The 21,074-nt window shown below is 39.2% G+C and overlaps 1 protein-coding gene across 6 annotated transcripts; it reads left to right on the forward strand.

Annotated features, from left to right (window-relative positions):
* Nucleotides 1–4,133: 4,133 nt before the first annotated feature.
* Nucleotides 4,134–19,677, forward strand: TLR7 (toll like receptor 7). 6 transcript variants are annotated; one of them, XM_084507847.1, is made up of 3 exons: nt 4,134–4,182; nt 6,598–6,643; nt 11,615–19,360. In XM_084507847.1, the coding sequence occupies exons 2-3, from the start codon at nt 6,641–6,643 to the stop codon at nt 14,753–14,755; spliced, it is 3,144 nt and encodes a 1,047-aa protein (XP_084363973.1). In that variant the 5' UTR covers nt 4,134–4,182; nt 6,598–6,640; the 3' UTR covers nt 14,756–19,360. The 6 variants fall into 6 exon arrangements, 5 of the variants coding, with proteins under 5 accessions (XP_084363973.1, XP_084363974.1, XP_084363972.1 ...); XM_084507848.1 differs by lacking the exon at nt 4,134–4,182 and adding an exon at nt 5,135–5,152; XM_084507846.1 differs by lacking the exon at nt 4,134–4,182 and adding an exon at nt 5,974–6,084.
* Nucleotides 19,678–21,074: the final 1,397 nt, after the last annotated feature.

A 21,074-nucleotide genomic window follows, 5' to 3' on the forward strand; every position in this document is an offset into this window, starting at 1 on the left:
ATAAATATGAAAATGAGTATTTAAGATATTGTAGTGAGAATTCAGTTCAACTGTCAGTTCTCAGAAGATTTCTTCATTACTGTTTGTTTTTTTTTTGTTTTGTTTGTTTGTTGTTTTTTTTTTTTTAATAGCACAATGTAAAATAATTTAAATTATCTTATTTGAAAAACAATTTTTAAATGTAAGATTATTTAACCTATTATCTTGAAAATATTACTGTGCAATTTAACTGTTAAGTAAAAGTCTGTGGCCACAGAATTATACCAAAGTTCAGACATTATCTTACTCTGCATAAGGTATACAATACATTTAATATGTGAAATTAACTCAGTTGTCTTATAGATTAATCTTTGTTACAAGCAAAATGCTGAATTGTCTTCCCTTAATGTTCACAAGTATTGTAAACAAACCTCAGAAATTACTTGTGCTAAGAGATAGCTTGTGTTTTTTATTCTTTTGTTACACTTTTTTTTTTTTTTCTTTTTTTCTTTCTTTTTTTTTTTTTTTTTAAATTCTGTGTCCTGCATAGGTCAAATAGGGAAGAATGTGTTGATACTCGTGCAGACCTTGCTACAGCTACATCATGCTACAGCTGTCTTGGGTTTAAGAATGAACTGTTAATCACACCAAACTGATACACATGTTTATAATAAGATCATCTTTCTCCTTTGCACAGTATGCTAATGACACAATGTTTAAACTTCATTCAGAATTTGAGTTAACGTTTTATGAACAGCTGAAATTCTTATTTCTCAGATTGTTGTAAGCAAAACCAATCCACAAGATTAGATGGGAGAAAAAGCATAAGGAGAATACAGAAATAAGCTTGCTATATCTACTATGTTTTGCACTGTTTTGCACACTTGAAATAATCATGAAGTTACAGGTTTCAACACCTCTGTGAAGTCTCATGTCCATTTTGGCAAAAGACACAGAAACAGCCTTTTGGAGATGCAGAAAATTTGTGTGGTGTATATTTATTTATGCTTTCTGATGCTTTTAATATTTCCCAGCCCATTCTGGGACTTTAGTCTGAAGATTATTTAACAGAGTTGAGACTGATGGGAAAACATTGTTTCAGTGAATTATTTTCAAAATAAAGTGAAAAAAAATAATGTATTCCATAGCAGAAATTAAAGGTTTTAGCTCATACCTGTCTGAAAACCTTGTTTTGACTAATCCTATACTACCACCCTACTAGAAGTACAATTTTTTGTCTTTCTTGGTAAAAAAATAAAAAAAATCTGTTAGTCAATCAGTCCATTATAAATCCTGATACTCTGCCCTGTCATGTGTTGCATGGTGGGTTGATGCTGGCTGGCAGCTTAGCCCCCATCAACACTAGCAGTAGGGAAGAGGCTTGGAAGGGCAGCTGCGAGGAAAAAAATGTGAGTTGAGATAGTGACAGCTTAATAAGAAATAGAATAGATGGAGGGGGGAACTGGTGCAGAAGCAATCACTCACCAGTCTGCAGGCAGACTGGTGCCCAGCCACACTGAGCAATTGCTTCTTTGGAGAATCACCCTCCTCCTCATCCAGTTTTATTGCTGAGCACAATGTCATGGGGTAAGCAGTACCCCTGTTGTGTGAGAGGGGGTCAACTGTCTTTGCGGTCTCCCCTCCTGGCATCTTGCCCACCCCCACCATACTCCCTAGGGGGTAGAGTGGGAAACAGTCCTTGATGCCATGTGAGTGCTGCTCGGCAATAGCCAAGTCACTGCTATCAACACTGTGTTGGTCACAGATCCAAAACACAGCACTGTACAGGCTGCTAGGAAGAAAGCTAACTCTGTCCCAGCCAGACAGGTGAGGTGTGGTTTGGACAATCTTCTCACTCTTCTCTGTTGCATTGTACTTGCAAGTAAAGGTAAAAGAGGAGAAAGATAAAAGACATTGCAGAGAGCAAATACTAGCATGGGAGGTTGAGTTAGAAGTGTATATGCACTTCTGCATATAGTGTATATTTCTGTATGTAAGTGTATATTTCAGGGAGATGAGAGAGTGAGGCACATGCCGCTGGCCTTCAGCTCAGTGGCCCCAGCCATACAAATGCTTGTGTGGTTCAGGTTGCAGGGACACAGCCCTGAGACCACTGGTGTGAGGGCTAGGTGAGATGCTGCCAGAGCAGGTAGGGAGGAAGGACACAGGGCTGTGCGTGAGCACCTGCGTGGCTGCAAGGGGAAGGCCTTCAGCATCGTGCAGGTTAAGGCACTGTGGGGGCCCAGAGAGACAACCTTGGAGGCTGCTGATGTTCAAAGTCCCCTTGGGCTAAATTAGGCTGACATAACACCAAACAATCAATTGAAAACCATTATTGACAGAAAAAGCTATTCTGGCAGAAACTTATTAAAGGATATTGTATTGTAACAACACAGGTATGGTGAGCAACCATCTACACATGCATACGATATATAAGCTCCATAATGCACAAATTTGTCCATATATAGATGTTATGCATGCATAAAAATATATATGGAAGGAAAAAGGAGATCAATCTGTTTCAGCTGCAGTGCATGATGTTAGGTAGGTCCAAAATAACCTCTGCTGAACAGTGGCCCTCTCCCAATAAGTGTCATGCACAATTTTTAAAAGGCAATATCGGACAATGAATGGGCAATATCATGGTACATCTCTATCTCTACATCTCTAAAAGCCCATAAATTGTAATATCTACATGTTTATGTGAGCATCCTTACTGTTGTTTGCTTGCCTTTATTTTATGCAGAGCTGTTATTTTTGCTGTGTGATTTGGTTGGATTCAACAATGTCTGGGTTCTGGTATGTTCTCCAAAGGTTGTTTTAGTGCTCCCACAGTGCTCTTGCTTGAGAAAAATGTGAAAAAACATAGAAGAATTATCTGTATGAAACTTTTCAAATCACTTTGGTCCTGCAGACTAGACATTTCATCAACAAGAAATAGAATTTGAGGCTATACAAGCTATAAATGCCCAAACTGCCCTTTATAAAGCTATAAATACCCAAAACATGCCAGTTGTGTGATTTGGTGGAACTTCCTGCATTTGTGCTTGTCCAGCATCACCGCCTTAGCACTTCTCCTCCCTCTCTCCAGAGGTAAGCAATGGTGCCCCCTCTGCCTGGCCTATCTATTGACCCCTTAGGATGGGAGAAATGGGAGAGGCCCAGTGGCAGCACAGAACATAGAAGTTAACTCTGTCCTATGTCAGACATCTTTAGATGACTACTACCTACCTTGTTGGTAAGCCATTCTCAGTAACAAGAACACAAGGCACCTTTGCTTTCAGCAAATGCAAAATGATTTGTAAACATGAAGCAGTCAGTCTTGACACTGTGGTAGCCTGGCACAATCTGTTTTTGGAAATGGGAAAGTCTATTTCTGTGATGGTAGCAGCTCCATCAGTCATATCTTAGCTCTCAGGACTGTTGGGTAAGCTCTTTGTGTAGATCTGTGAAGCTGTCCTCTCACCAGAAAGCTGAGAGGGAAACCACTTCTCATCCTCTGCCTTTGATGTAGACCAATCTTCTTTGCTGTTGTGTTCTGTTTACTGTTTTGATTGCATTTAATGACTACAAACACAGTTCTGAAAATGCTCTCAGCAGGAATTTTTACATTTGTACATCCCTCAAGGCTTCTGCAAATTATTTTGTTTCCATTTCCTCAATTGTGCTATCCATTTCTGTCTGTGGTTCTCTTTGTACATCTGTCTGCATTGGTTTAAACAGCGTATATATTTCAAAATTTCAGCAACTTATGTGATAATTTCCTTGGTAAGTTGTGCAACACTACACTCTGAAAGTTTATTTTAATGGATACTTGTAGTATACTAAACTACCTAGCTTTAAATCAAACACAATAGAATCATTATTTTGATAAACTGCAATAATATGCTGTAAATTTTAATTTAGAAGTAAAAAAAAAAAAAAAAAAAAAAAAAGGAATTATAGAAGTTCGATCTTCACCAGTCTGATTTTAATCTAGCTGAAACCCAAACCTGTAGTTGAGAGATTAAGAAGTTTAAAGAATCTTGCTCTATTTTAAATGATATTCTCCATTCAGAGAGCCAGCAAAGTACCCATGTTTTTACCAGCGTGTCCTTTCCTGACACGCAGCGCAGTAGGAAGTATTTTGCTGCTTTCGGTTACTTTGTGTTTCTCAGCAGGCAAGAGAAATTTTGCACAAGGGAAAACTGAACTTTTAAAACAGTAAGTCAATTTTAAACCTGAGCCTCCAAAAATCAAATTATAGCTCTGAAGTTTGTGGCTGCTGAGCTCCCCTGCTTTTGACCCCTGCTTTTGAAGGGATATATTACTGTATTTTGCTACCCATTTCTTAGATTAAAAAAAGAAAGGCACTTTGTGATTCTGTTAGTGTTAAAGTTGCAGTTTCACTCTGCGCGGAATTGAAACTCTCATGCTCTTGATGCTCTTGGTTGAGTGACAGTCACTTCCTAAATTAAAAAAAAAAAATAATAAAAAATCAGGCTTAGTCCAAAAGAAAAAGCAAAGTGACAGTAAAGCTATTAAAGTTCCTAAAGTTTGTAGCTATAGACTGCCAGGGAAATTTCCAAAGGCACTGAGTACCTGTTGAAAATCATGGGGTTGGGTGACTGCACACTGTGCTTTAGAAAACCTACTTACAATCAAAGTGAGTGGATGTTAAGCACCTCATGCTTAAGCTCTGTTCCAGTGTAATAAATCAGAGGCATATTTAGGTGCTTGAAAAAAATCAGCTTTCACAATCCAGCTCGTGTGCTGTCATTCTTTTAGGTACTATTACACAAGTAAGCACATTTGTTTGATAATAAGTTGAATAGCTATAGATGAGCTAAAGATAACTTTCTGCTCTGATGATGTACAATCTGTGAAGTATTCTAGGTGGAATAGCTAATGTATGGTATTGCAATTAATGTTTTCCTCCTCCCAGAAGAGCGTTGAATGGTCTTGTAGAACTTAGCAGGATTTTAGTGAGACATCTGCGTTATTTATAATAACCCTAAATGAAAACCTCAGTGCATCTTGCATGAAAAGAAAAAATCCAGTTACTTGTCAATAGCAAGCTAATCTTTTTATTATTATTATTACAGTATTTTAGTAATCAAGTACAAAATATGAGAAACACAGTCCCGAACCTATCATGAATTAATGAGCCCTTTCCTACTCCTTGATTGAAATGGTAATGACACAAAATGTTTTCTTCTGTATGCTTTCTTGTTTTTGTTTATATGAGTCAGCCACGAAAAGATGGGGATTTTAAAACATGATTGCAAGTTAAGTCTCTGTTCTTTCATTGGGTTTCAGTCTTTCAAAACGAGGTCAGCTCCACAACAGTCAAAGAAATTATGAATGGATATTCAAAATGTAAAGAAAAATATGTACAGAAAAATAAATAAAATGAATAAATGAACACTAATAAATATCCTAACCATCAAATTATCCTGTACTGCTAAGCATAGCAACTTCTAAATATGAAACTCACAGCACTTTTTACCTATTAAAAGGTAAGGACATGTTTTCCATGTCCTTGCCACTCTTTCTTTTTTTTTTTTTCCCTTTCTGTTTTCCTTCCCCTCTAAATCCTATTCACTGAAGCTGAATTCTTAATGGAAAAAAAAAAATCTGTTAAGAGATTTGTCTGTTTGTATTAGGCACTGAAAAGATTCTTAGTAAAAAACTATTAGCAGTAGAAAGGAACCCTAAATAATCAGAATCACAGAATGGCTGAGGTTGGAAGGGACCTCTAAAGAGAGTTCTCTTCCCTAGTTCAACCCCCCTGCCAAGCAGGGTCACCTAGAGCACATTGCACGGGATGGCATCCAAATGCTTTCTGAACATCTCCAAGGAAGGAGACTCCACAATAATAATAAAAAAATATTAAACTTCCAAATTTAAAATATTGTTAACGTCTTTCTGTGGTCATACAGGTTGCACTAAAAATGAAGAAAAAAAAAAAGGAACTTGAGCTTCTATAAATCTTTGTTGTCTCAAGTGAGTTCTACCCTTGCATAACACATTTCTCTCCTGTCTGATTAACCTCGCTTTCTCGTTATGAATATTTTGTAATAGTCCTCTTTCAGGATTCTCCATGGCTTGACTGTTCAACTTAGAGTAGGTCTTCTTATAGTTTCTTAAGCTATGAGCCTGTAGATCTGTAGATAGGTGAAACACACAGTTTCAAATAAGAAGCATGTTCCAAAGTGGCAGGGAAAAGAGCAAACTGTGGCATAAGAGACCAAAAGAAAAAAAAGAAAGAAAAAAAAAAAGAAAAAAAAAAGAAAAAAAAAAAAAGAAATCTTTTGTCACAGCAGCACGTGGATTTATGAGTAATGTGAGAATTTGTTTAAAAGGCAAAAAATAGTACTCAATTCTTTTAATGGGGGTGGAGGAGTAACTGAGTTACTACTGTTTTAATTTTAAAGACAGATATTTGAGGAAGTGGGCTGCAGCAGTTGTTTCATGTTTAATTATTTCTCAAGTTGCTGTTCAGCTGAAGAGAAAACAGATAAAGTTGTATTACTGCTGTTGTCTTGAGTGAGTTATGTCATGCTACACTCTCCTCTCTACCTGACCTGAACCAGTGGGGACCTCTTTCATGCTATTTTCTTCTGTCCTGGTTTACAGTTTTCTCCAACGACAAATCTTTCAGCTGTGGAAGCACACAAAAATGGTATGTGAAACTTTTGTTTTAAAGTTGTTGTTATAACTCTGTAATTGGAACTGTTGAGAAAGGTTTTCAAGAGTATATTTTTCTTTCTAAAGTCTATATATGCTGTTGTGGCTATAAGCTGCAATTTATAATGACAGGAAAGGAAATCTGGCATTTATTTGCTCTGATATGTTTGCAGGAGTATTATAATAATGTATTTTCTAACAGTTTTAACTTCTGTGGTGTTCTTTGCTCTCTAGCCTTTCAGTCTTTCACCTTTTAAAATTCATAATGCAGCAGTTACAGAAACACTTCATTAAGAGACACCCAGCCATGTTGTTTCTGAATATTTGAAGAATACTACAGTTCAGATTGAATTCAATTGCAGATTACTGAGCACATGTGCTCAGTTAATATCAGAATATAAGTAGTTTTGAACTTTTTATAAACACAAAATTTCTCTCTCCTTCAGAGAGAAAAGGACAGCTCACATACATACCCTAGCTGTACTTTTAAACTAGTTTCTCATTACAAGGACTTTCTACAAGTCATTGCCTATTTCTTCTAATTTCAGCAGTTTTTTTCTTTATTTGTTCTGGTTCTATAACAAAGTGTTTTGCATATGAGCAGTTAGACACAACACCAGAATGTAACAGTTTGCAGTTAAAATAGCTAATACATTGAAAGGGTATGGGAACCCAAAGTATATGCAGAAATGAAACACAAAGAAACTGAGAGCTAGGCTTGCTGTGCAAAGATGCCAGGGTTCCCCAAAATAGAGCAACAAGTAGGAGTTGAAAATCTGAGTGTTTTGCAAGTCTCAGTTGGCATTTTTTTTGACACCTGAAGGAACTTTCAAGCATATTCATGAAGACTTTAAGGGCCCAGATTCATTGCACCTGCTTCCAGGCACCTAGCAGTGCAGTTCCTTGTCTCTGGTAGGCGTGCAGTCAGGCAGAGCTCTCTCCATGTTCGGAGAGCTGAGCAGCACCTGAGGCCCTCCTCTCCTATCCCTGGATGTCAGTGCAGCCCAGGCTGATGACACTGCATTGAGGAACCCAAGTAAGTATGCAAAATTTGATTCCCGAGTGCAGTGTCTGAATAGAAACACATAGAAAGTTTGTGATGATCTAGACAGCAATCTCATGTTGCCCAAGTCCTAATTTATTGCTTGGATAGAGACTTTTAAGTTGGGTTAGCAATCTTTAAAGCTTGATTCTGACTAAGTTTTCCTCAAGAGCAACAAACCTGTGGTTTGCCCCCAGTTAGCAGCAGAGGTTTTCCTTCCTTATTTTAAGGTTACCATTAGACACAGGTTCCAGTGACTGGCAAGTCCATTCTTTTTCCCAAGCCAGGTGACTAGAACATGTCATGGCATGGACATGAATGAACAGTACCAATAAAATAAAACACATTCTCACTTAGAATTTTTTCTAGTCTAGTAAAGAGTCATTTACACGAATAATATGGTATGGTCCTTGGAAAAGAAGGAAGGCAGAATACTTACAATAATGTATCCATATTTTTCTTCTGCAATTTCTCTTTTCATTCAAAGACAGACCTTCTGTTTCCATGTAATGAATGTCAGTGGTAGTACCCTTTCTTCTACCTCCCACTTTCCTGCCCATATTAATGGATAAAAAGAGAATACTTAAAAAAATAAAATAAAAATAAAAAGCAGGACAGTGTAGGGAAATTAATGTATTTTATCTTCTCCAAATTAGCTCCCCACTTACTCTGATTATTCTTATTCATCTTTTTCATCCAAGACTGTACTGAAGCAATGGTGAATGATAATATCCATGTCTTCACTTTGTGTGAGTTTCCAAAGTGAATTACTATAAAGCAAATGAAAGTAATTTTTATTAAAAAATGATTCACAGAAGTTGAAAATAAAGAAATGACTCATTGCTTTGGAATTCATGGCAATAGTCTGGTTAGTCCAGATCAGCTTTTCCTAAGTAATTTATAAATTATAGTCATGGCTATCAACCTGGATATTTCATAGTTCACAGAATCACAGAATGGTTTGGTTTGGAAGGGATCTTAAAGACCATCTAGTTCCAATCCCCCTGCCATGGGCAGGGATACCGCCCACCAGATCAGGTTACCCAAAGCCCCATCCAGCTTTGCCTTAAACACCTCCAGAGATGGAGCTTCCACAGCTTCTCTGGGCAACCTGTTCAGTGCCTCACCGCACTCATAGAGAATTTCTTCCTTATATCTAATATAAATCTACCTTCTTTCAGTTTACCCCTTGTGCTATCACCACGCTCCCTGACATAAAGTTTCTCCTCAGCTTTCCTGTGGGCCCCCTTTAGGTACTGGAAGGCCACTATAAGGTCTCCCTGGAGCCTTCTCTTCTCCAGACTGAACAACCTCAGCTCTCTCAGACTGTCTTTGTAGGAGAGGTGCTTAACCCCAATTGATCATCTTTGTGGCCCTCTTCTGCACTCATTCTAATAATTCCATGTTCTTCTTGTGCTGGGGGCCCTAGAGCTTTATGCAGGACTCCAGAAGGGGTCTCACAGGAGCAGAGCAGAGGGGGAGAATCAGCTCCCTTGATCTGCTGGCCACACTTCTTTTGGTGTAGCCCAAGATACTGCTGGCTTTGCACATTTAACCAAATCTTCCCTTTCTTTGGACCTTCTGATGGGAAGAAAGCTCTGTGTCTCTTTGTGGGAATGGGAAGGGAAGTAGTGGTAGAGGAAGGGCTGTGGTGTAATGCACTACCAGGCAATTGATATGATTTTCATATGCCAACATAGTGGAAGATCTGCACTGTTTTTTAACAATTTTCCTTATATACTGAAACTTTATATTCTGAAGCTGACTGACTGAATCCCCAAAGTGACTCCACTCAGTTGTTGAATCTAGAATTGCAGTGCTCTGAGAGACTTGATCTAGCTTCTCTTCCACTAGCTGACCTGCTAATCACTAGAGTGCTCCTCCAGACACAGAGATGAACCAGGAGATTTAGTATTGTTATCTGAGGTAATGCAGAAACACGAAGTTATACTTGCATACTGAAGGGATATAGTGGTGTAAGTAAACACATCATAAAACATGAATTCCCAATTAATCTGTGTCATCTACAATGCATGTCTAAAGAAATGCTCAGCAGTGTTTTCACATACTATCTATATCATGAGAAAGTCTTAATATGTTCGTGCTAGCCAGATAAAAAGCCAAAACATTTCCAAGTATCTTGAACACTTTACCTAATCACATGATTTTCAGCTGCTTACCTGGTTATCTACATTTAGTCAGTATTATTCTATGAGTAAATAATTCTGTTTGTTTTTTTTAAAGAGCATTGAGTACCATGTACCTATCTGCAGTCCTTCAAAAGTCAGTTCTTCGGGTAGAAATAAATTATTTTGATTTATGGTCAGTTTGGTCATCTTGAAACCTCTTGGCCTGCACCAGACAGAGGCAGTTATGAAGCTATGCAATGCAGCAAAATGGTCATGGCCCCTCTGCCTGTGCTAGGCAAGCCAAGGCTGGCAGCATGCCTGGCTGGCTGGCTGTCACTGGTGTCAGGGCCAGGGCATCTTTGTCACTCAGGGCTGCTGAAGAAGTAACTTGTATGTTATGAAGTATTAAAATCCCATTGCTCTTCCCACCATACACACTACTCTGTAAAGTAGTCAAGACCACAAAGACGTGAGAGAGTATGTTTTTTTCAAGGCTCTACAAATGTTTATGGGATTTTGGCTCTGAATATTTAATTATTGTAATTCTTTTAAGATAAATTTCAATTTTAAATTCCATTTAAAATCTGTGTTTGATTTTCACTTTCAGACCTACCACTGATGCAGTGCCCTCTTGGCCCTCTGTTTTTATTGGACAGTGAAAATGCAAGCTGATATTAAAGTATATTGAATCATAGAAACATAGAATGGCTCAGCTCGGAAGGGACCTTAAAGATCAGATAACTCCATTGCCCCTGAAACAGGGGCCAGGTTGGTCATCCACAGCTTCTCTGGGCAACCTGTTCCAGTGCCTCACCACCCTCCGAGTGAATAATTTCCTCCTAATCTCTAACCTGAATTTATGATTACCGTAAAGTCCCCTTTTCCTGTCATTACCTATCTGAGTAAAGAGTCCTTCTCCATCCTTTTTATAAGACCCCTTTAAGTATTGACAGGTCACAATGAGGTCTCCCTGGAGCTTTCTCTTCTTCAGGCTGAACATACCCAGCTGTCACAGCCTTTCTTCATAGGAGAGGTGCTCTAGCCCTCTGATCACCTTTGCGGCCCTCCTCTGGACTAGTTCTAACAGGTCCACATCCTTCTTGTGCTGGGGACCCCAGACCTGGATGCAGCATTCCAGGTGGGACCTCATGAGGGCAGAGTAGAGGGTCCCTCCTTTGACCTGCTGGCCACACCTCTTTTGATGCAGCCCAGGACACAGTTGGCCACAGTTGAGGCATAGTCATTGACTGTTTTTGGTCAACCATGCATTTATTCTGACACATAATAGAGGAAGAATGCTTATGTGAAATTTTAATTATACATGCAGCTGTTAGTACATTTTTGAAAATGTATACTAGTTCTTAATTGGCTATAGATTTTCTTTTATGCTTTTGTCTGCTTCTAAATCCTAACTTTACTTATTTATGTATATTATACAATTTCAATTTGCTGGATGTCTAACACTGTTTCCCCTTAAAGAAAATTCCCAGACTTTAATCAACCATCTTGTAATCTTTAGCAGAATTTTTAACTTTTTAAGATCCATTACTTAGAAAGTGATATTTATCGTATCACTACTATGTTTAGGGATAAGAGAGGAAAGAAAGCATTTGAGGAAATACCAATATAAGCCATCCCCTATACTTAGAATCCTTCCTGCGCACCCACTTCTGGCCGCAGTAAGACAGGATCCCAGGTGAACTAAATATTTAACCCAGTACATGGTTGATCGGATGTCCTATGTCACATGTTCCCATTACACTCAATTAATACCTCCCTATTTCCTTATTTTTAGGTACCTCATGCAGAGACATCAAATGCACTGCCATTTGTCTTGCTTTTCTTATTTCCACTGTTGTTGTCAGGAGCTTGGTTTCCTAAAAGTTTACCCTGTGATGTAGAAGCCTCTGAAGGTTCAGTGAGAGTGGACTGCAGTGATCGTCGCCTCACAGAAGTCCCCAGAGGAATCCCCGCAAATGCTACAAACCTGACCCTGACTATTAATCATATCCCCCATATTTATCCAACATCTTTTGCTTATCTTGAAAGGCTTGTGGAGATTGACTTTAGATGCAACTGTGTGCCTGTCAGACTGGGGCCCAAAGATCATGTGTGCACCAGGACACCAACAATTGAGAATGGCAGTTTTGCTACTCTGACAAGGCTGAAGTCATTGTACTTGGATGCAAATCAGTTGTCGGAAATACCCCGGGGTCTTCCTAGTACTTTAAGTCTGCTAAGTCTAGAAGCAAACAGTATCTCTTCTATCAAAAAAGCTAATTTATCAGAACTAAGAAACATAGAAATATTGTATCTGGGACAGAACTGTTACTACCGTAACCCATGCAATGTTTCTTTTGAAATTGAACAAACGGCCTTTCTGGATCTGAAAAATTTGACAGTGCTGTCCCTGAAGTCTAACAACATAACTCATATTCCACCCAACTTGTCCTCTACTTTAAAGGAATTGTATATTTACAATAACATAATTCAAGAAGTTCAGGAATACGATTTAAGTGCCCTTCACAACCTAGAAATTCTTGATCTCAGTGGTAACTGCCCACGTTGCTATAATGCCCCATATCCTTGTGTTCCCTGCCCCAATAATGCACTTAAGATACATTCAAAGGCTTTTTATTCCTTGAAAAAATTGAGAATTCTGAGACTTCACAGTAACTCTCTTCGGAGTATACCCAGCAGCTGGTTTAAAAACACAAGGAATCTCGAAGAGCTTGACCTCTCCCAAAATTTCCTCATGAAGGAGATTGGAGATGCTCAGTTTTTGAAGTTTGTCCCCAGACTTGTAGAGCTGGATTTGTCCTTTAATTTTGAACTTCAAATGTATTCTCCGTCCTTGAACCTGTCCAAGACATTTTCTACCCTCTCAAATCTGGAAATCCTGAGGATCAGGGGTTATGTCTTTAAAGAACTGAAAAAACAAAATCTATTTCCATTGCTCAATCTTAGAAATCTAACAGTGTTGGATCTTGGGACTAATTTTATTAAAGTTGCTGACCTAACAGTGTTCAAGCACTTCCAAGCTCTTAAAGTCATAGATCTGTCAGTGAATAAAATTTCTCCTTCTTCAAGTGAAAGCAACTCCTATGGAATTTGCTCTAATCCCAGGATTTCAGTAGAGCAACACAACAGACAAGTTTTACAAGAGATGCATTATTTCAGGTATGATGAGTATGGCCGAAGTTGCAAGTCCAAAGACAAAGAAGCTAATTCCTACCGACCTTCAGTTAATAGGGATTGTCTGGATTATGGAAAAACTCTGGATTTAAGCAGAAACAATATCTTTTTTATTAGCCCCTCAGACTTCCGGGATCTTGATTTCCTGAGATGCCTCAACTTGTCAGGTAATGCAATAAGTCAAACTTTAAATGGAAGTGAATTCCACTACCTGTCTGGATTGAAATATCTGGATTTTTCTAACAACAGGATTGACTTGCTATACTCGACTGCATTCGAAGAGCTGAAACTTTTAGAAATTCTAGACCTAAGCAACAACAAACATTATTTTCTGGCAGAAGGTGTTACTCATGTCCTTAATTTCATGAAAAACTTGGCCTATCTGAAAAAGTTGATGATGAATGAGAATGAGATTTCTACCTCTATTAGCACAGGTATGGAAAGCCAATCTCTTAAAATTTTAGAATTCAGAGGAAATCGTTTAGATGTTTTATGGATGGATGGGAATGCTAGATACCTGTCATTCTTCAAGAATCTGACCAATTTGGAAAAACTGGATATTTCCTTTAACTCACTCAGTTTTTTGCCTTCTGATGTTTTTGAAGCTATGCCTCCAGAACTCAAGATACTCAACTTAACCAATAACCGGTTGAAGGCTTTCAAGTGGGGAAAACTCTACCTGCTGAAGAAACTAACAACTTTGGACCTCAGCAACAACCTTCTGACTACTGTTCCCCGAGAACTGTCCAATTGCACTTCCACACTCCAAGAACTGATTCTCCGAAACAATCACATTCAACGGCTAACCAAATATTTTCTCAGAGGTGCAATTGGACTGCAATACTTGGATCTCAGTTCAAACAAGATCCAAATAATTAAGAAATCTAGCTTCCCCGAAAATGTCATTAATAACCTGAAGATGCTGCTTTTGCACGGCAATCCTTTCAAGTGCAATTGTGATGCAGTGTGGTTTGTTTGGTGGATCAACCAGACTCAAGTGACTATTCCTCTTCTGGCCACAGATGTGACATGTGCTGGCCCAGGGGCACATAAAGGAAAGAGTCTGGTTTTCCTGGATCTGTATACTTGCGAGTTGGACACCTCCTATTTGATCATGTATGCATTATCAGCTTCAGCTGTCCTAGGTTTTATGGTGTTTGCTGTTATGAGCCACCTATATTTCTGGGATGTGTGGTATAGTTATCATTACTGCACTGCAAAGTTGAAGGGCTACAGACGTTTACCTTTACAAGATACTTGCTATGATGCCTTTATTGCCTTTGACAATACAGATCCAGCTGTGAATGAATGGGTGATGACAGAGTTGGTTGAAAAGCTGGAAGATCAAAAAACCAGAAAGTTCAATTTATGCCTAGAAGAAAGGGACTGGCTTCCAGGACAGCCAGTCTTTGACAACCTTTCCCAGAGCATTCAACTGAGCAAAAAGACCATATTTGTGCTAACCAACAAGTATATTAAAAGTGGCAGCTTCAAGACAACATTTTACATGGCCCACCAGCGCCTTCTAGATGAAAAGATTGATGTGATTATCTTGATATTTCTTGAGAAGGTATTGCAGAAGTCCCGGTATGTCAGGCTGAGGAAAAGGCTGTGCAGAAGTTCTGTCCTGGAATGGCCGACTAACCCTCGATCTCAGCCCTACTTCTGGCAGACTCTGAAAAATGCCATAGCTACATGCAATACCCTGGCTTACAACAACCTTCTCCAGGAAACTGTTTAGCTCTACCATTTACGGTGGAATATTGTTACTATACACGGTGAGGAAAAGATACCGAACTTCACAGAATCACAGAATCACAGAATTTCTAGGTTGGAAGAGACCTCAAGATCATTGAGTCCAACCTCTGACCTAACGCTAACAGTCCCCACTAAACCATATCCCTAAGCTCTACATCTAAACGTCTTTTAAAGACTTCCAGGGATGGTGACTCCACCACTTCCCTGGGCAGCCTGTTCCAATGTCTAACAACCCTTTCGGTAAAGAAGTTCTTCCTAACATCTAACCTAAAACTCCCCTGGCGCAACTTTAGCCCATTCCCCCTCGTCCTGTCACCAGACACGTGGGAGAACAGGCCAACTTGATGTGGAGAACGTGTAAGTTTGCTGTGACAGGATTCAATATAAATTGTTGCCAGCAAATTTTTAGCTGACATACACCTTGCTTGGCATTTGTTACTGCACAGTGAGAGAACATGCACTCCCCACTGGAAGTCCCTGGTTTAGAACAGAATGGCAACTTCCAGCTTTCAGTTCACTGGAGGCCTTCAGCATCTCCTGTGGTTGGGTCAAGTGTGTGTGAGACACTTGTTCACCTTACTTTAGCACAAAGGCTGCCAGGAGGAGCTAGGCCATGCCCAAAGTTGCTGTTATTTGGATCACTGGTGGAGTAAATATGATTTTGTTAGAAAATTATTGTTAGTGTGTTTGTATGTGTTTATGAAAAACAGGGACAGCATTTACTGACACATTCATCTCAGAAAGTACCTTAAGCAAATTTCACACTTTAGGAGTCAGGAAAATGTAAGAACAATTGTCTTTTCAACTCAGGCTTCCAACAGCTGAGTCTACCAGTTCTGTCTGACTGGGCAGCAGCCCTAATCACTGGGGAAATGATATACTGGTGGGAATGCTGTCTAGGGCTTGGATGTGGGATGGGAGCTCTACTGCTGTCAGATTGTCCAAAAGGTCATAAATCTGAAGAAGCTTTGGACAACTCGCATGGGCTAAAATAAGAAGGCATGAGAGAAACAAGTTCAGAAGGGCTCACAGGCAACGGGTTGGAAAGAGTTTGGAAAGGGAATCCCTTTGCATGGAGCTGCTGCATGGGAGTGAGGAGGAAGAGCAGGACAGCAGGTAGGCTGAGGAAAACCTTTGAAAATGGCAGATGGAGAAAACTGTGGAAAACAAAGAGGATGAGATAAAGAAAGGAAAGTAGGAAAAAAGAAGTGGGAAGAATTGGGAAGAATAGAGAAAAACACTAGCTAAATTATGGCATGATAGAAATAAAGAAGGATTTACTGATAATTTCCAAGCAATCTGTTCAGTTTCCTTTTCATCTGCTTCCTTGGCTGCTGTCTGAGCTGGCTTCTCCCTGAGATCTTCAGGCTTCTGTCCACTGATGTGTGGTTTGCTTTAGGAGCTCAGCTTCACCATTTCCACCCAGGTCCTGTGTCACAGTCCCTTGTGTATCAACTGGGACAGTGTCAGCAGGTCCAGACAGACATGGGATCTGGGGACACACAAAACTGTCAGAATCACTTACCTCTGCCTGCCCAGACCTTCTCCAGAGCAAAACACCATCAAACTACAGAACATATAAGACCAAGTCATACAAGGAGGGAAACCATTGGACAATTTCTTTAGGCATACCATGATTGCTCCAGAGCATTTTCAATCCCTCCTTTCATTCTTGTTCCCCAGGCAGACCTCTTCCACCGTGGCTGCTTAAAATCTAATCTAGGAATGGGCCTGACTTCAGAGATAACCTGAAGAAGAGAACAAATGCTGTTTAGAAAAATAAAGGCTTGGGCCTATTCCTCACTTTGGCTTATAGAGCATCCTCATAAAACATGTGAAAGTTTTTCAGCTGAAGTCTTTAAAAAGGCATCATAAACCTTGATGTGTTGCTCAGATAGTTTTGGGAGAAGCAGTGTGCTCTCACCTTTTACTTCTGTCTGCAGCAGAGTCTGGGCAGCTTCTTTCCTCTCTCTTACAGCCTTTTCTCTTCCGGTTACTGGTCTGGCCCATGGGGAGCAGATGCTCTTTATTGATTTGAATTTGCTTATCTCAGCTGCCTTCTGCATTTCCACACCCATATTTCAGCCTAGTCCTTTCTTCAAACAAGACATTTTTGTTTTAATTCTAGGCATCTAGGAAGACAGGAGCACAAACACAAACAAGAAAATGAACCTTCACATAATATTAGAGATAAAAAGGGTGTTATTTTTTGTCTCAGTTTGTTGCAGTGGTTTTATTGATGAACAACTGAAACAGGAGAAAGAGCAGGACCTCAACAGCAAAGTGGGTGTTCTATATCTTTGTTTTAAAGAATACCTTTTAATGGTTGTGTTTGTAAGCCTAAACAATCTGTGTCTGTAAGTATATTACCATGAGCTGTAATGCAACTCTCCTCACAAGGTAATGCTGAAATAGAAACCTCTGCTCCTCAGTTACTCCCATGACATGTCCCTCCCTCTCCCCACACCACTTCCTCTACCTGAAGCAGCTTCCCCTTTCTCAGCCTGTGTGGTTAGGGCACAAGATCACTTGGCTTATCTGAGGTTATGAGGAGAAGTCTTTTCTCCTCTTCCATTGAGAAGTGATGAAAGGATAGGTACGGGATGAGTAGCAATGGGTATATGTACATTACTTGTATCCAAACTAAATCTCCCATGATGCCACTTGAGGCCATTTTCCCATGCCTTGTCACTTGGTATTTGGTGTAAGTACCAATCCTCATTGCTCTACAACCTCCTTTAACGTAATTGTACAGTGTGATAAGGTATCCCCTGAGTCTCCCTTTCTCTAGGATGGACATCAGTCTCCTCAGCTGCTCCTTTTAAAATCTGTTTTACAGGTCCTTTACCAGCTTTATTGTTCTTCTCTGGACATGCTCCAGCACCTTGATGTCCTACTTGTAGTGAGGGTCCCAAAACAGAACCAGTATATCAAATCCTCTTTTATCTCTTTGATCTCCTTATTTTTAAGAACTGGCATATGAGAAACTTAAAGCTGACTCACTGTGAGAATAATTTACATTGGAAGGGACCTCTGAAGGTCAAAATGGGTCTAATTTCAACATAGCATTTGCTTGCTTAGGTCCTTGTTCATATATAAACTTGGAGCACTTTGTAGGAAAAATGACATCCCATGCAGGAACATGATAACAGCATCTCTAAAAGATCCTGTGAAGATCAAGAGCTCTTGTTCTGTAGTAATTGTATTTGGGTCACAAGCACTTCAGACCAGCAAACCTTTGGCTTCTGAATACCCTCTGCCTCCTCATTTTCTAAATCTCACTCTGAGAGTAACTGCCTGAAGAAAGAATCTCCGTGATAAACTGTTCATCAGAAATATTCAGTCATCAGTGACATTCTTCCATTTACTCTTAACAAGATATTCATTTAGGTCCTTATTCTTCCCAGTTGCCTCTGTAGGACCTCAGCTTCATCAAGTGTGTATGGAAGTTAGCCTCTTAATTTGGGAAGATAAATTTTGTATCTAAATGCAAAAGACATACACAGAAATCCACCATTATCTCCACAAGTATAAATGGGAGAACTAAAGCACAGAGAAGTCAAACCATTTCTATAGTGTCCATTTGCTGATAGTGAAACTGAAAAAGGTAATCTAGACATGTAATCTTTAAATGGAATCTGGATGCATTCCTTGATTAATGAGTACATTCACATTATTTATACATGGGATTATTTACTTAGAAAAATATAGAAGTTGAAAATAAAACGTGGACATGGGGACAAATTCTTACTGTGGTTGTGCACATTATGGAAACAATGTTGAGGCAGTTGGAAACCCTATTAAGATATTTAAAACTGGTTTAGTGTTGTTGTTTGTTTTGTTTTGTTTTGTTTGGGGGGGGGAAAGAGTTTATTTGCTCCAGGTATGCAGCTGAAGAAGTGGTATCAGAATAGCAACAGAGCTAAATCAGTGGCCTTATCTATCTGGCCTTTGTCTTCCTTCCTTTGTTCTTACTGAGACATACTGCTAATGGCAAAGTTCTGAGCAAAAGCAGATCTAGATAACTGTGTTTTTTGTTTGTTTGTTTGTTTGTTTTGTTGTTGTTTTGTTTTGTTTTGTTTAAAAAAAAAAAAAAAAAAAAAAAGAATCACACACTAAAAAAACATCTTTGCCAGTGCAAATTCAGAAACATTTGAGGAAATAAAATTTCAGGCTTTTTGTAGCCATGTCATTATGATTACTGACAATAGGTTTATACAATTATGGAAAATCTGGCAAGCTTGCAAAACTGAAGGATTCAGGTTTCAGTTTCTACCAGTTTCAATGTTTTATTATTATTTTTTTTTTCTGAATATTTTATTTCTTCTTACAAACCATGTTCTAGTTTCATTGCCTTAGCTTTTGGGTTTATCTATGCTATACTCCTCATAGAAGTATCTGCATTCCTGACTTTACATACTTTATCAACTTTTTATTTTTATATATATATATATATGTATATATACATATACAACTCCACAAGAATGAGAGGTTCTGGAAGTAGGTTGTTACTTAAAAACACACATGACCACTCTTGTATTTTCGTAATTATATTGACTTTTTAATTAAAGACAGTCTGTCAATTAGACCTTCCTTTTTGATACAACTTTTTTCCTCTCGCGTGTTTCTTCTGCTGAAGAACTCAATCGAAACCTGCTTTTTAACTGACATCCCTCAATGGGAAATTGCTCTCAGTGTTAAAAGGAAAAATTCCTGAAACATAAAACAAGTGAGTTTTTACCTTATATTCTTGTTTTCTTGTTTACAGATGATTCTAACCTATAACTTACTGAGAATATTGAGATTCATTCATCTATGTGGAAGAATCATATTCATACAGGATTATGCTCTTGAACACTGCAGCTGAATTCTACATTTTATTCATAATAAAATCTCATAAACTAATTATCTTATTGCCTTGGACTATGACTTATCTTACTTTTAGGTGTGGTGGTATATAAGAGAAACTCAGACACTAAATGTTGCTTGTTTACTTAGTCTGAACTCACATTTGTGAAGAAAAAGCAGCAACTTTCTGAAAAGAATTTAATTGACCCTTGCTCCTTTGGAAAAACAAATCTAAAAGCCCCTCCACAATTTCCAGTGTGGAAAATTTTTGGATTTTTTGGATTTTCTTCTTTCCAAGAAGAAGAAGAAAAAGAAATGATGTGTACCTTATAGTTAATTCCTGGAAGTGTAATCTCATGAAAAAGGAAGTCACAACTAGTGATTTTACTTTGTGATAGCAGCCAGGGATCAGTTTAGGAAAGCCAAAGCCATTTTAGAATTAAGTTTGGCCAGGGACATCAAGGGCAACAAGAAATGGTTCTATAGGAACATTGGTGGTAAGAGGAAGATTAGGGAAATTGTGGGCCCTCTCTGAAAGGAAATGGGAGACCTGGTCACCTGGGATATACAAAAGGCTGAGGTACTCAATGACATCTTTGCCTCCTTCATCAACAAGAGCTCCACACACATAGCCCAAGCCTCAGAAGGCAAAAGCAGGGGCAGGGAGAATGATGAACCACCCACTGTAAGAGATCAGATTTGAGACCTTCTAAGGTCCTGAAGGTCCCCTCCCATGGGACCTGATGAGATGCATGCATGGGTCCTGAGGGAACCGGCAGATGTAGTTTCTAAGCCACTGTCCATTGTATTTGAGAATTTGTGGCTGTCCAGTGAAGTTCTCACTGACTGGAAGAGGGGAAATATAACTCCCATTTTTAAAAAGGGAAAAAGGAAGACTTGGGGAACTACAGGCCAGTCAGTCTCACATTTGTGCCTGGCAAGACCATGGAGCAGACCCTCCTGGAAACAGTGCTAAGGCACATGGAAAATAAGGAGGAAATTGGTGACAGCCAACATGGCTTCATTCAGGGCAGATCATGTCTGACAAATCTGGTGACCTCTTACGAGGGGCTTATGGTGCTGTTAGGGGAAGAGCAACTGACATCAGCTACATGGATTTGTGCAAAGCACTTGCCATTGTCCGCCGTAATATCCTTGTCTCTAAATTGGAGAGAAATGGATTTGACAGTTGGACCACTTGGTGATTAAAGAATTGGCCGGATGGTTACACTCAAAGAGTTGTGTCCCACAGTTCAATGCCCAGGTGGAGATCATTAATGAGTGATATTCCTCAGGGGTCAGTATTGGGACTGGAATTATCCAACATCTTTGTCAGTGACATGGACAGTGACATTGAATGCACCCTCAGCAAGGTTGCCTATGACACCAAGTTGTGTGGTGTGGTCAACCCACTGGAGGGAAGGAATGCCATTCAGAGGGATCTTGACAGGCTT

This window comes from Aythya ferina (genome assembly GCF_964211825.1).
Source record: "Aythya ferina genome assembly, chromosome: 1".
In the NCBI taxonomy this organism is placed as follows: domain Eukaryota; kingdom Metazoa; phylum Chordata; class Aves; order Anseriformes; family Anatidae; genus Aythya; species Aythya ferina.